The sequence below is a fragment of the Sparus aurata genome, chromosome 21 (assembly GCF_900880675.1).
Source record: "Sparus aurata chromosome 21, fSpaAur1.1, whole genome shotgun sequence".
NCBI lineage: Eukaryota > Metazoa > Chordata > Actinopteri > Spariformes > Sparidae > Sparus > Sparus aurata.
In genome coordinates, this window is record NC_044207.1 from 8,481,102 (window position 1) to 8,494,343 (window position 13,242).

The window sequence follows — 13,242 nt, forward strand, 5'->3', positions numbered from 1 at the left end:
TTCACAAGGTTACCATTTCAATTTTTATTTCTTCTTCTCAGTGCAAAAGGGAATGCTTTACAAATTTTAACGTTAAAAAAAGAATGAAAAAAGAAAAATCAACCATTATCAGTAAGAAAATTGTACTGCATCGTATGTGACAAGATGCAACTAATTCAGCGATGATGGTGGGATGGGACTCTCCAAATCAGTGGCACAGAGCAGATGTAGCATCATATCTTGAAGGTGAAATCGGATGACTTCTCTTGTTGTGATCTATAAAAAAGAATAAGAAGAAGCAGAGGCGGTGGGGTTAGTGACACTAAAGTTATGAGAGTCATTATTCAGCAGCAACTGAGAAACAAGAGGATGCAGGATGTCCTCTCCATCTGCCCGCAAATCAAAAATACTCATTACGCTGTTTTCTAGGGAAGCAAAAGCAATATGTGATATCATGTTGATCTCCCCAGAGAATAGTTGAAGTCTCTTATCATATATTATATCTGAAGTTGTTCCACTGAGAATAAAATGATGAACTGGTAGGAATGCTTAATGTGACTGAGAGCACACAAAAGACAAGGGTAGATTTTTTGTTTTACAAGCACAAGCCTTTACAGTTAAAAACACATCTGTATGATAGCAAACTTTAACATTCTTTTAGTTCATAAAATCCCCCATTTGCTGTCCATTGAGACTCTACACTATAAACACTGATACATATTACACACGGATATTACCTCATATTCAGATACAGATGGTACAAAACACATTAAAAAACACATTCTCTAAACTACTTGGCATTCATCCTTCACCAGTCTGGTCTTTTTATTATTCCACAAAGTGGAACATCAGTACTGATGAATGTTCAGGCCTAATGGATTAGTGGGCTCTGTCCATGATGACGACTGGAGGTTGGTTGTGATAAAAACATCAATAAATTCAAAAGATGACGCATCAGTAGCTCCACTGTGGTTTGAGGTATGACGGTGGGATTATAACCAAAATTTAATTTTTTTTAAGAATCCACCTTTAAAAAGGAGAAATGTGTACATGTGTGAAATACACACCTTCGGAGAGGGGGGCACTGTGAGTCAGACGCACATCTCTTTCAACCAATGAAGTTCATCACGACCAGATGGAGGACAGTGTGAGCGAACAGAAAGTCAGCGAAGGCTCTCTCTGGGGAGATGGACAGGAACTCTCCTTTGTTCTGTGGGTTGATCTGGATACGAAGACACACTAGAAGAAAGACAAATAACGGAGGATTTAGTATTCTGTACACTTTAGAATGAATAATTATAACAGCGTGTCATTTTTAAACTTAGAAATCTATCAACTTCAGCACTAACAGAGATTACATTTTTGAACTGGAGGATGTGCTGCTGTTGCTATGGTTACATTTCCACAAACAGGGGGCTCTGAACTTAAGAATCATTAAGGCGCATCTGTCTATTTGAATGTGACAAAACCTGGGAACGAGAGGAGTGAGACTTGTTACGGTGACTGTAAAATGGTGTGCAATTCATTCTGTTGAAGCAAAATATTAGAACGTCTCCTTCAGTGGAGTCGCACTTGGATTTTTATACAAATATTGTGATACACAACAATGAAAAACTATGAAATATTTCACAAAACATAACGTGAACTTGACATAAATTGATGTTACTGTGCACTGGGCTTGGTAAACTGAAAGAAAAATTAATCATTGTGCTAATCGATTAACAATAACTGATGGTTTAATAATGTTGTGACTATAGCGTTCTCCAATGTGTGGAGTTGCTATATTTCTGCTCTGGGGAACTGTGCTCTCATTGTGTTCTCATTGTGTTCTGACATTTTTTAGCCAGACTATTTTTTTTTGGCCTTTATTTGTAGAACAGCTCAAGAATTGGCAGGAAACAGGGTGAGAGAGAGGGGAAGTGACACGCAGCAAAAGACCCCAGGCCAGGACTCGAACCCGGGTCAGCTGCAGCGAGGACAAAGCCTCTGTATATGGGACGCCCGCTCTACCAACTGAGCTAAATGGCACCCCTTAGCCAGACTATAAACCAAATAGATTAACAATGCAGTTCAATGCTATAAACGTGTTGATAATACAAACCAAACTGCAAAATCTCACCCAGATTATGTTTACGGAGGAGTCCACAAGTCATCTAATTCTCTCAGTGCTGGCTCTGAGTAACAGGTTTTAAAAAAGTCAGTTTTTTCCTCCTGTCCTTCAAATGTGGCAAGGCACTGAACATTTCTTCCAGCTTCTCAATCTTTTTGTCTGACACTTCTTAAATCTATATGAATGGCACTAAAATTGTGAACAGTCGGTGGTACCAAGTTAGTAGAAATATGGAATACATCACATCACCTTGATCCCTGACTCTGGCTATTCTCAACATTTTTTATAATAATATTCATTAATATAAGCAACACTAGTGATGGCAGATGATCAGAATGTATTACCTGCCACAGACAGCATTTACCTTGTATTTGGCAGGTGGCAGGTGTGAAATTAATGACCTGGTTTTAACTAAGGAACCTAAGAAAGAAGGAACGGGTCATTACGCTGTCAAAGTTTGCTTTGGGGCCAGATGTGCTGAAGTCTATGGCGGATGCATGGAGAAACAACATATCTACGTCCCATGACTTCTGACTAAGAGGTGATCTCTTTTACCCAACAAACCCCAATTGACAGGGGTAACAATGTTGTGACGATCTGACCAAATATGGCTGATGTGACCGTGAAAAAAAATGTATTAATAAAAACTCATTTATTTAAAAATGAGTCACTGACCTAAACTCTTGAGTATGTTCTTTCATTTTCTAGAGGTAGCCTATGTTTTCATAATTTGACATGACATGATGACTCTTCCTTCTTTTTGATGTTCCCCTTGATTTTAACTGTCCACCACATTACAAATACAATTTAATCTGACATTATGCCTACAAGGTACAGCTTAGCTAGCCCTGTTGCAACAGGCCTGTGAGAGATCCTACATTTATTCTTGTAAAGTTATGGTGACAGCAGACACAAGTTGTAGTGCTGTTTAATTGCAATGCATAATATTTTCTAAATTGTATGATGCCTATGTGTTATTAATTATTAAGCCTGATAAAACTGGGTGTAAAAAAATACTCAACAGATCTCAGTGTAATGTAATGCAATTCAGTAAGATTACAAACTAAAACTTGTGTTGAATAAACACCTCCAAAAAGGTTTGGTTTTTTTAATCAACAACTTGATATTATAACCGTCGAGAAAGATTTACTGCAGGGCTTTTTTATTGTTTAAACTTCATTACAGTGTTTACTACTGTAGGTAACCTGCAGTGGTAAATGCATGTACAGTTTAATTTCTAGCAGTGACTGAAATTCTTCATTTATTTATATTGTTTCTTTATAAATACAAGTGAAACCATGAGGCTATTAGCTTAGTTAGCTAGCTTGTGTATACACACGTTCACTAATGGGCCAGAAGTCCAGTGACTGACGGAAACCCCAGAACTGAAGCTTTGTACAACTCAAAATAAGGCAGAAAAATATTTAACTGAATAGATATTTACCTGCGAGGATAAAAGCGCCCACACACGAGATGAAGCCCGACAGAAAGCTATTGAAGGGGAAGGTGCCGACGAGCAGACAGTAGAGGAACTGCAGCGCTCCTGTCAGCAAGATGTACAGCAGATATGCGTCCACCACCTTCAGCTTGTTGGGCGTCGTGGTGGTGTACTCCTCCAGAAACCGAGAAATGACCGAAATGACTGAATTCGACATGGTTTTGCCGTTTAATTTGTGCAGAATGGGTCAGCAAGCGGGTCCTCTTCCTCAGTCGAATCAGTGACGTGTCCCCATTAACCGGAAGCGGCGCCGTCGGTGTGGCAAAAAATATCCTCCGACTCCGCTCGGAAAGAGGAACAAAGATGGAAGGATCCTTGTTGCCGCCCACCGTCCGACAGAGAGGTGTGGAACGTGGAAAGATGATCTACTCTGACAGTATTTCGAGATGAGAAGTGTCAACTGTATGATTGATTTTCACCTTCTTAGCTGAAATGATCCAGTGCATAATATCTAATTAACAGAAACCCCAAAAGATTCCCCCAATGTTGAACTGCATCTATTATTAAACCACGTAAACACACATGCAGACGTTGTTTATAACAACTGTAATGCACAAAATGAATGCATACAAAACAATATTTGTCCATTTGGCCGTTAGTTGCTTATAAATACTGAATGACGTTCCTACTTTGTCTAATTAACAATTTTCGTCTACTGTGGAAATACAATAAAGTGTAAACTCTGCTCACGGCTGGTGCATCTTCGCAATAGACAATCTTTGTCCTTTCTAGTCAGCTGACCTAGGAATGTACGCGTTACAAAACATTGAAACTAGGCTCACCGCGGCTGTCCTTCCATCAGAGACGCAGGAGAGCGTGTTTTCACCCTCAGAACTTGTTTTCATTGAATGTGGTCAGTGGAGTATGTCAACTAATGGATCCTGCTACAGCCACAGCTCCGATACAGGAAGACTGTGATACTGAGTAAGTAACTAAGAGCCAAATAGCCGACGACAACCTCCTCCGACACATCGCTGATCCACTGACAGCACATGCTAGCTAAACCTGTAAAGACTGAAGGTGTTTGTTGTGTGACATCACCTGTGGTCTGTTTTGCCACTACTGTGCTGTTCCACTGTGACTTAATCACAAATAAAATACACATATTCCACACATTCTCATATTTACATGTTGTGCAACATTGAGCCTAACACATTTTGTGACATGTAAATGTAGGCACCTAAATGTGTCCTAATGTAGGACAAATAACAATTACAAGTGAGCTTCAATGTGACAGGAGCAGGGGGGGGGGAAATGTAGTCAAATCAGTGTAAATTAACCATAAATTAGTCTTATGATCAGCTCCGTGTATAATAGTGGTGAAATGAGGCTGTCTTGACAATAGGTCTTTTGAAGTTGCCACTGGGGAGAAGGGAACTTCTGAGTGACACCCTACCATGAGCCTGTTGTCAGGATGACTCAGCAAATTTAGATTGCCCATTGATTGCAAACAGGTAGGAGGACCTGGTGGAGGTAGAAATGTGAGACCGGCCTATTTAGTACCTCCAATCAGAGAGGAAGTGGGGGGTAGACACACCTTTTCAGTTTCTATGCTGACAATGAAATACCTTCTATTGTAAATTACAGAATGTGATGCACATTAAACCACCCTGAATTTCTAGTAAATAATAGTCTCAAGAGGTCAGAGGTAATTGTGATTAATATCAACCGTTACATCACTGCTGAATTAGTTGACAGCTTGATGGCGGTGAAACATGACACTCCTGGGCGTGTTGCGCCATTGCTCAATGCAAATACAGATAAGGCTGACTTAACCCTTATATTCTGACTTATCTCTCCTTTCTTTACATGTCTTTGCCTTTCTTTCTCTCCCTCGTCAGAAGGAGTTCGGTCTGGAGCTGGTGGCCTTCCTGGCGTCCGACCTCCATGTCCCTTTTGAAGACTACAGAGTCCAAGATTCTTGCTTGTAAGAATGTTTTGACAACTAGGAACTGATATGAATGTAGCCAAGCACTTGTAATGAAATATAAAACCTCTTAAGTCTTATATGAATATCTCTCTCCCCATGTGGAGATCTGTAAGTGTAATATGACACCTTTTATGCCGACTGTTATGTCACCAGCTACTGACACAGAGCCCCACTGTGGGTAAACGTATCATCACTTGTCTTTGTCTGGTCATGACAGGTATCCAGAATGATCTATGGGCTAGATTTGTGACCCTACCAAACCAGGATCGAATATGGACTCTGACCGTCACCAACAAGGCGAAGCGCAATCCTGCAGAGCAAGGTACCACACTGTTCTCAGTCTGTGTTCGTTGTGCAAGAAATAGAGCTGTAATCTCCCAGTGCTGTTTGCATTATAAACCCCATGACATAACTCCTCTATGTCTTTTCCAACTCCCTCTCTTTTCTCAAGCCAAAAAGACTCCCCTGGTGATGGTCCACGGATTCGGAGGAGGGGTTGGTCTGTGGATCAGGAATCTAGAGGCACTGAGTCGGTCACGGCCTGTTTACGCCTTTGACCTCCTGGGCTTTGGCAGGAGCTCCAGGCCCCTGTTCCCCTCAGATGCTGCCAAGGCAGAGGAGCAGTTTGTCGACTCCATTGAGCAGTGGAGGCAGTCTGTGGGCCTGGAGAACATGATTCTGCTGGGACACAGTCTGGGGGGGTACCTGGCTGCCTCCTACGCCATCCAGTACCCTTCAAGGTAATGATACTGATAGGATAGCATGTCAAACATCAAGTGATCAGAGGTAACTTGGACCTTGTAGTGCAGGGTTCTCCCCAGAAATTCTTAGTATAGCGGCGCACCGTCTGTCCGGGGGGGGGGGGGGGGGGGACGGACGTACGGACAGCCGGTCATCAACTCCGTCAGCCGGGGGACGGACGGACGCTCATCGCCGTCAGCCGGGAGCTCCTAGCCGTCAACCGGGGGACGGCGGACGGACGGACGGACGCTCGACACTGTCACGCGCGGAGTATAGCGGCGCTGACCGAGCGGTATAGCGGCGCAGCGCCGCTGTTCCACCGTCTGGGGAGAACCCTGTAGTGGTATCTGTAGTAAACTTGTACCGAATTAAGTGTTTTTTGTCCGTGAGGATTAAGGACTTTCAGTAAATCATTTGCTTTCTCTAGTCAATCTCTGATAAAGGCAAAGATTGTTTTTGAATAGTGTACAGGGATGTCCCAGTCAGGTTTTTTTTACCCCAATCCCGATCCGAGACCTTTAATATTTTGTAAATGCCGTTACCGAGTCCCGATCCGATACTTAGCCTTAACTAATATTTTCTTGGATAATACATCTGAAAAAAAAGTACCTGCATCCATTTTGTTGAAACAAAGTATGTATTTTCATATAGCTCTTTCTTATTCTGCATATGCTATTGCAACATTGGCCTACCACCTTCCTTGTGTTAGCATGTGAGTCTATGACGCTGCACTGTGACAGCAGACCCTCGTGTGCAGCCAGCTGAAGTGTGTGCGAGGCGCAGCCCACGCTTGGTACCTCCATATCATCCACTGCTTTTTTCATATTCCTTACGTTGTCACGTAAAATGACGTGGACGCGTTGCTTGTCTATATCCCACGCGTTCAGCATCTCCTCGATTGCCTGTTTTACATGCTCTGCTCTATGAGACCCACAAAACTAGTGGGCATACCGGCACGTTGTAACTCGAAAGTGGAATCAATGTAATGTACCTTCTCTGTAATATTTTATTGTGTCAAATAAGTAGTATTAAATGCAGCACTTTTTTTAACCCCTTGCGAAACGGTCGTATTGCAGGTGTTACATGTCGCCGCTCGACTGCTTTCTCTTTCTAATTGAAGTTATTTCCACACTCATTTCTGCCACAAATTGTGCTCTGTCGTAAAAAAAAAAAAAAAAGTCCACTTTCAAAATTGCCGATCCACGATCAGTGGAAAAATGCCCATATCGGCCCGATCCCGATCCTGCAGATCAGATCAGGATATCCATAACTGTGTATGTTAAAATATTTGATTTGTGTTATGAATATTAACTTATTTTTTATATTCTTATTTTTTTAATTAATTTATTTTGCAAATTCACAATAATTCATGCTTTAAATGTTTTGCCAACTGTAGTCGTTTTACACATGTCTGTGATGTTTGGAGTTGTTTGCTAGCATCATAAAATGATCATGCTCTTTAAGGAATAGTTTCGGAAATTAAAGCTTACTTGTTTTCTCATGCTCATGTTTATACATTGAATGTGGAGCGATCTCCAGCAGCCAGCCTGACAACAAGACTCTAGGGTTCTAGTTAATGAATATGTTCTTAGAATTATAGCTGAACTTAATCTTAAAATAATTTCTGACGATGTGCTTATGTTCGAGGCTGAGCATGTAAAACCTTACTCAAGCAGGTTCTTAGGACCCCATATGTGAATTACACACCTTTTGATCTATAAATATCTTATCAACTTAAACAGAAGGCCCCTGCCTTTTGTTTCCCCCTTATGCAATGCAGCACACATGAGGGTTCAGTCAGGAGTAGTCATGGACAAAAAGAGAAATTCTAACTTTTTTGAAGGCTAGATCACAGGGGATGGCAGAGGAGACTGAAGCCAGACAACATGTTTTATTCAATGGCTAAAAAGAGTGAACAAACAAAGCCAAACACCCAGAGTAGGAGTGTGTTGCTGCTGCACATTCATAAAGGTCTTAAAGCTTATGCAAAGTTCATCACAGGCCTTTATGTATGTCTTGTACCGCTTCACAACCAGCAGAAAAGTCACTTACATCAAGTATAGACTTTGCTTAGAGATGAGATCATTTCCACGTCAAACACATTTGTTATTCATAGCTACTTATATGTGGTTTTCTGCTAAGGTCAAAATTTGCCAAAGTCAGTTTTATGTTATAAAACAAGTCCCCAACCTCTTTTGGTGGTTTGGGAGAATACCCCTCTTTGTCCTGATCTAACTCTGATCTGCTGTGAAGTTCCACAAATGTATTGTGGACTACTAAACTAAAGTGATTTTTCATTGAGATGGGGTGATTAGTTCATGATAGAATTTTCAATTTTGGCTGAACTGAACTTTGGCTGAAGTCAGTCAAAGTGTGCAACTAATAGTGTGAATATAATATAATCGGGTCAGAGGAGGATAAGTTGCATTTATCTAATGTTCAGAAAACACAACTCCAAATGAAAGAATGTGTCAATAGGCAACTGTTAGCTGATGTGTTCACCACAATCACTTTATAAGATGATGCTATGTCCGTTTTGTGTTTACAGCTTGCTCTGCTGCCCTCAAGTGGCCAAAAGTCTGTTAATGCTGCTTTAAAGCTATATTCTTACTAAAAGAGACATAATGCACACATGATTGAGAAAATATCAGATGTCAATATTTTGTATATTCTCCATATTGTCTAATAAACAGATCCGACAAACAAAACATTGTAAATGAGAAATTGCATTTACAGCTACTGTGTGAGGATTTGGCAAATTCTTGACTTTGATGTCTTCTGATCCCCTCGTGCAGAGTGTCGCATCTCATCCTGGTCGACCCCTGGGGTTTTCCAGAGAGACCCCAGACACAGAACCAGGAGGGTCAAGGTCAGGGTGCAGAGGTGGTGAAGAGGCCGGGCCCTCCTCGCTGGGTGAAAGCCATTGCGGCTGTGGTGTCCCTCTTCAACCCACTGGCTGTCATCAGAGCAGCAGGGCCATGGGGTGAGATGTGTTTACCTAACAGTGCAATGTGCCACATTATACCCTCTGCACATGCCTAACAGTTTGTCACTGGCTCAGGTCCGGGCTTGGTGAACAGATTTCGTCCTGATTTCAAAAGGAAATTTGAAGATCTGTTTGATGATGACACCATGACAAAGTACATCTACCACTGTAACGCACAAACCCCGAGGTGAGCCAACACATGCATTAATTAAACACATTTTTCCTAACAGAACATAAATCTTGTAAAAAGCTGACCTATCTTCTCCTCCTCCTCCTCCCAGTGGTGAGGTGGGTTTCCGGGCCATGTCAGAGTCTCTGGGCTGGGCCAAGAGGCCCATGCTGCAGCGGGTTCACCTGCTGCCCCCCTCCATGCCCCTCACCATGCTGTACGGAGCACGGTCCTGGGTGAGCAGTTCGTCTGGAGACAGTGTGCTCCAGATCAGGAACAAAGCCAACACCAGCGTGCTGGTGAGTAGAGATGCAGGGTTAAGACTCACGAGGGAGATATTATCCAATTATGAGTCTCAAATGTGCAGTTCAGCTCTAAATTAGTGTCTCTTGAAATCAATTACTATTTGTTTTTTTCTTCAGCAGAGAAACTCCATGTGGTGGTGTGTAATTACTGACTCTGTTTTGATCTTTATTGCCTCTTCTGTCCCACTGTGCAGCTGATCGATGACGCCTCTCACCACGTGTATGCTGATGAACCAGAGGAGTTCAACAGAGTGGTGGAAAATGTATGTAACTCCATAAACTGACCGCCTGTGTGTGTGTATGTATGTGTGTGTGTGTGGGCAGTGCAATATGACCACAATCCCATATTTCTTTATATATCATTTCAGATCCAGATAAGGATGCATATCATGATATAACATTTTCACAGATATGTAGTTGCGATAAAAAATGGCCACATGGAAAGCCATATTTCTTATTTCATTTCGAAGGCTGTCAGACTTTTTCCCCCCAAACCTCGTCCGTGCAGAAGAAGTAGCTCCTCGTTTTGTCTTGGCTGGTCGGAGTTGGGCATCGGACAATATGAATATATCACGTCACGATTACCCTGTCCAACATGATTATGATTCACGATATTATTCCAATGGTCAACAACATTTTCTTTCGACTAAAATTGCACTAAAACAAACTTGAGTATCTTCTTAAATAAAAAATCATAAATTATAAGGTCTTCGTGCACAAATGAAGGATAAATAAATGTTGGTTACCTCATCTCTCTGTAGCCCTTTAGTTTGGAATCTGTGGTATTTACACACATCCGCACACATTTAACTTGTTTTTGTGGTGGATAGGATGTGCAAGCCATGATGACAGGCTCAGACAAGTGAAAAAAAAAAAAAATCAGGAAACCAATATAAGGCTGTATGTCAACGAGGAAGACATTATTATTATAATTTTGATCTGTGATAAAATCTTTTATTGTTCCATCCCTAGTGACAGTGGTCTCTGTCACGGTCGCTCTCCGTGTTTGTCCGTTGCCTTCATGCAGCTTTCCTGCCTGCATCCACGCCGTGTGGAATTCCCTAAAGCCTTGTCTAAATGATAAAAATATTTCCAGAAGAATGCGACTACAAGTGCACTGAAATAAACGATCGAGCATTATATAAAACAAAAGCTTTTTGTTTTGTCTTCATCACAAAATATGTCCTCATTTCGGCACAGCCCTGGCGTGAATGGTTGTGTGTGTGTGTGTGTGTGTGTGTGTGTGTGTGTGTGTGTGTGTGTGTGTGTGTGTGTGTGTGTGTGAAAGGACTGAAAGTTTTCCTACAGTTGGTGTCAGTTTTAGCACTTAGACCATTGCACTTGAAGCAAGCGGGATGGTTTTGCGTCGGGGCGTATCTAGAGCTCAACACTGGTCTGAATGTAACTTGTTAATGGTGATATTATCAGAGTGAAGTTATCTTTCTTTTTTAGCTCATATAAGCTTTCTTTTAAGGTAGTCTTGATTTATTTATAACATGGATTATTTTATTTGTCAATGTGTTCACACAGAGTAATAATTGAACCACTTCATCCAGTGCTAAATCATGTTGCCCATTGTTGTATTTATAAGCACGCACAGCAGTCTGATGCTCCGGGTTTATATGTGGCAGAGACGCCACACAGCTACTGATTCACACTTTGTACATGTGCCTGACATGAACCATTAAGTACTGTATGAGATGTTTTGTTCTTTTGATTCTTCCTTTTGTTCATTCATCTGTCCCGCAGTATCAGACAGCTGTTTGTATTTTATACCCTGAAAAACAATAAAGAGTACTTGACAGTATTTCCTTCACGTCTGCTGCTGTAGAGATCTACATGTGTGATGCACTTTGTGGCCCAGCCAGTAGAGGGCAGTAACAAGCGTCAGGTTAACAGTGAAATATGTTCAAAACATTAAAGCGGTACTTTGGAGTTTTGGTGAAGAAACTAATCTCAGAATTTTAATATTTGAAAATGTATTTTTAATTTTTTTTATATTTTACCATAACTAAATAAACAAGCTGTTCTCAGAGGTCCCCAGGACACTGTGAAACCAGAAAGGTGGCAGGGTCCGCCAAATATAAACAAAGTAAAACAGTATGAAACTGTGTTGTCCTTTAAGGTTGGTTTGTTTATTCAGTTTATTCGGTCATATTCAAATTTCTTCCCCATAACTACATAGTGCACCTTTAAGATGATTCAGATTCGATGTGATGTTGCACCCATGACATTTATGCGCATCCTCGTTCTTAAAAAAAGCATCATATAGCTTAAAAGATGTCTTCAACCAATATAACAAAAATTGTCATTAAAAATGCTTTGGAGGGAATGTTAAAGGGACGTTCAGGGTCCAGGTGGTGAATGTTGCAGCTTGTCAATGTGAAGTTAATTTAACTATTTTGATTTACTGTTGATTAGTTTAAATAGTGATATATAATTATTACATTTCCAGTGAAGTTTATTGTTTCAGTGCACTGCTGTGATGTAAGTTAGTTGATGTAAATCTGTAAAATAGCATGCCTCTGATACATATATTAGTCAATTCAAGTTTTAACCACATTTGAGGGAATCATCTGCAAAAAAATGTGTTTTCTATTAGCCAATATGTCAATATCAACATGTTTTATGTCCTTACAAACTATCAATATATCGGCCCTAGAAACTGCCTATCAGTCGGGCTGTAACGCACACACTTTATCACATTCGAGGCAGTTAAATCAAAAGATGAACTGATTGTCATCTGTCTGTATAACCCTGTGCTTAAAATGGTACAGTCAAAAATCCTGGGATGACCATGGTAAAATATATTCAGTTAAAGCAGCGTTATGAAATTTTAAAAATGTGTTTTTAATCGGAGCCTTTATGTCCCCGCCAGTCTTCAAAACAAAGTGACAGTCTTGGAATTTTTTAATGTTTAATACATATCTTTAAAGCCTGCTGTCTCAAAGAGAGGATCTTTCTTATACTCAAGTGCCGGAGATCTCCTCTTCAGCAGCACTTTCATGCGCCCAACCTTCCAGTTGTGATACTATTCATATTACGAAAGTCTTTTCTACTGAAGTGTTTGTTCATATATTATTCACAGCCTGATCTGTATAACATTTTATTCCTCAAAACATGGCAAAAAATGTTGAGTTGAGTTATGTGATGATAAAAGAGATATCAAAAATTCCCTGTGTAAAAACCTTTGACCGCAGCTTAATCCAATATTCAGATTTCTGTTCTGGACACTTAAAATGTGTTTATTAATCTATTATTTACATATTGAAACATAAACTTTCAAACACTTTACCCCAATAAAAAAAACATGTAGCTTATGTAGGGGAACAAATGGGAGAGTTTCATGGTGATATATGACTCACGATATTTACATTTTTTGCCCGTTGTGTCTAAAAAAGTTGAGTTTTTTAACACTTTAAGAATTTGAAGTAAAGGTACTCCCATTGGCAGCAGAATACCTCAGAGTTGTATTATTAGTTCACTGTTTGTATCTTTTATATGTAAAAAGAAGCTGGTAAATA

At 40.5% G+C, this 13,242-nt stretch overlaps 2 protein-coding genes across 2 annotated transcripts; one reads left to right on the forward strand and one right to left on the reverse strand.

The window, feature by feature from the left end:
* On the reverse strand, positions 1 to 3,871 carry dad1 (defender against cell death 1). Its single transcript, XM_030403704.1, has 3 exons — positions 3,534 to 3,871; positions 1,047 to 1,218; positions 1 to 255 (listed from the first exon to the last, which is right to left on the reverse strand). Exons 1-2 carry the CDS (start codon positions 3,742 to 3,744, stop codon positions 1,088 to 1,090), a joined length of 342 nt encoding a protein of 113 aa, XP_030259564.1. The 5' UTR covers positions 3,745 to 3,871; the 3' UTR covers positions 1 to 255; positions 1,047 to 1,087.
* Positions 3,872 to 4,311: 440 nt separating this feature from the next.
* On the forward strand, positions 4,312 to 10,616 carry abhd4 (abhydrolase domain containing 4, N-acyl phospholipase B). The gene is made up of 8 exons (XM_030403703.1): positions 4,312 to 4,511; positions 5,429 to 5,514; positions 5,735 to 5,839; positions 5,969 to 6,257; positions 9,054 to 9,241; positions 9,320 to 9,431; positions 9,526 to 9,712; positions 9,913 to 10,616. The coding sequence occupies exons 1-8, from the start codon at positions 4,462 to 4,464 to the stop codon at positions 10,000 to 10,002; spliced, it is 1,107 nt and encodes a 368-aa protein (XP_030259563.1). The 5' UTR covers positions 4,312 to 4,461; the 3' UTR covers positions 10,003 to 10,616.
* The last annotated feature ends 2,626 nt before the right edge of the window (positions 10,617 to 13,242 follow it).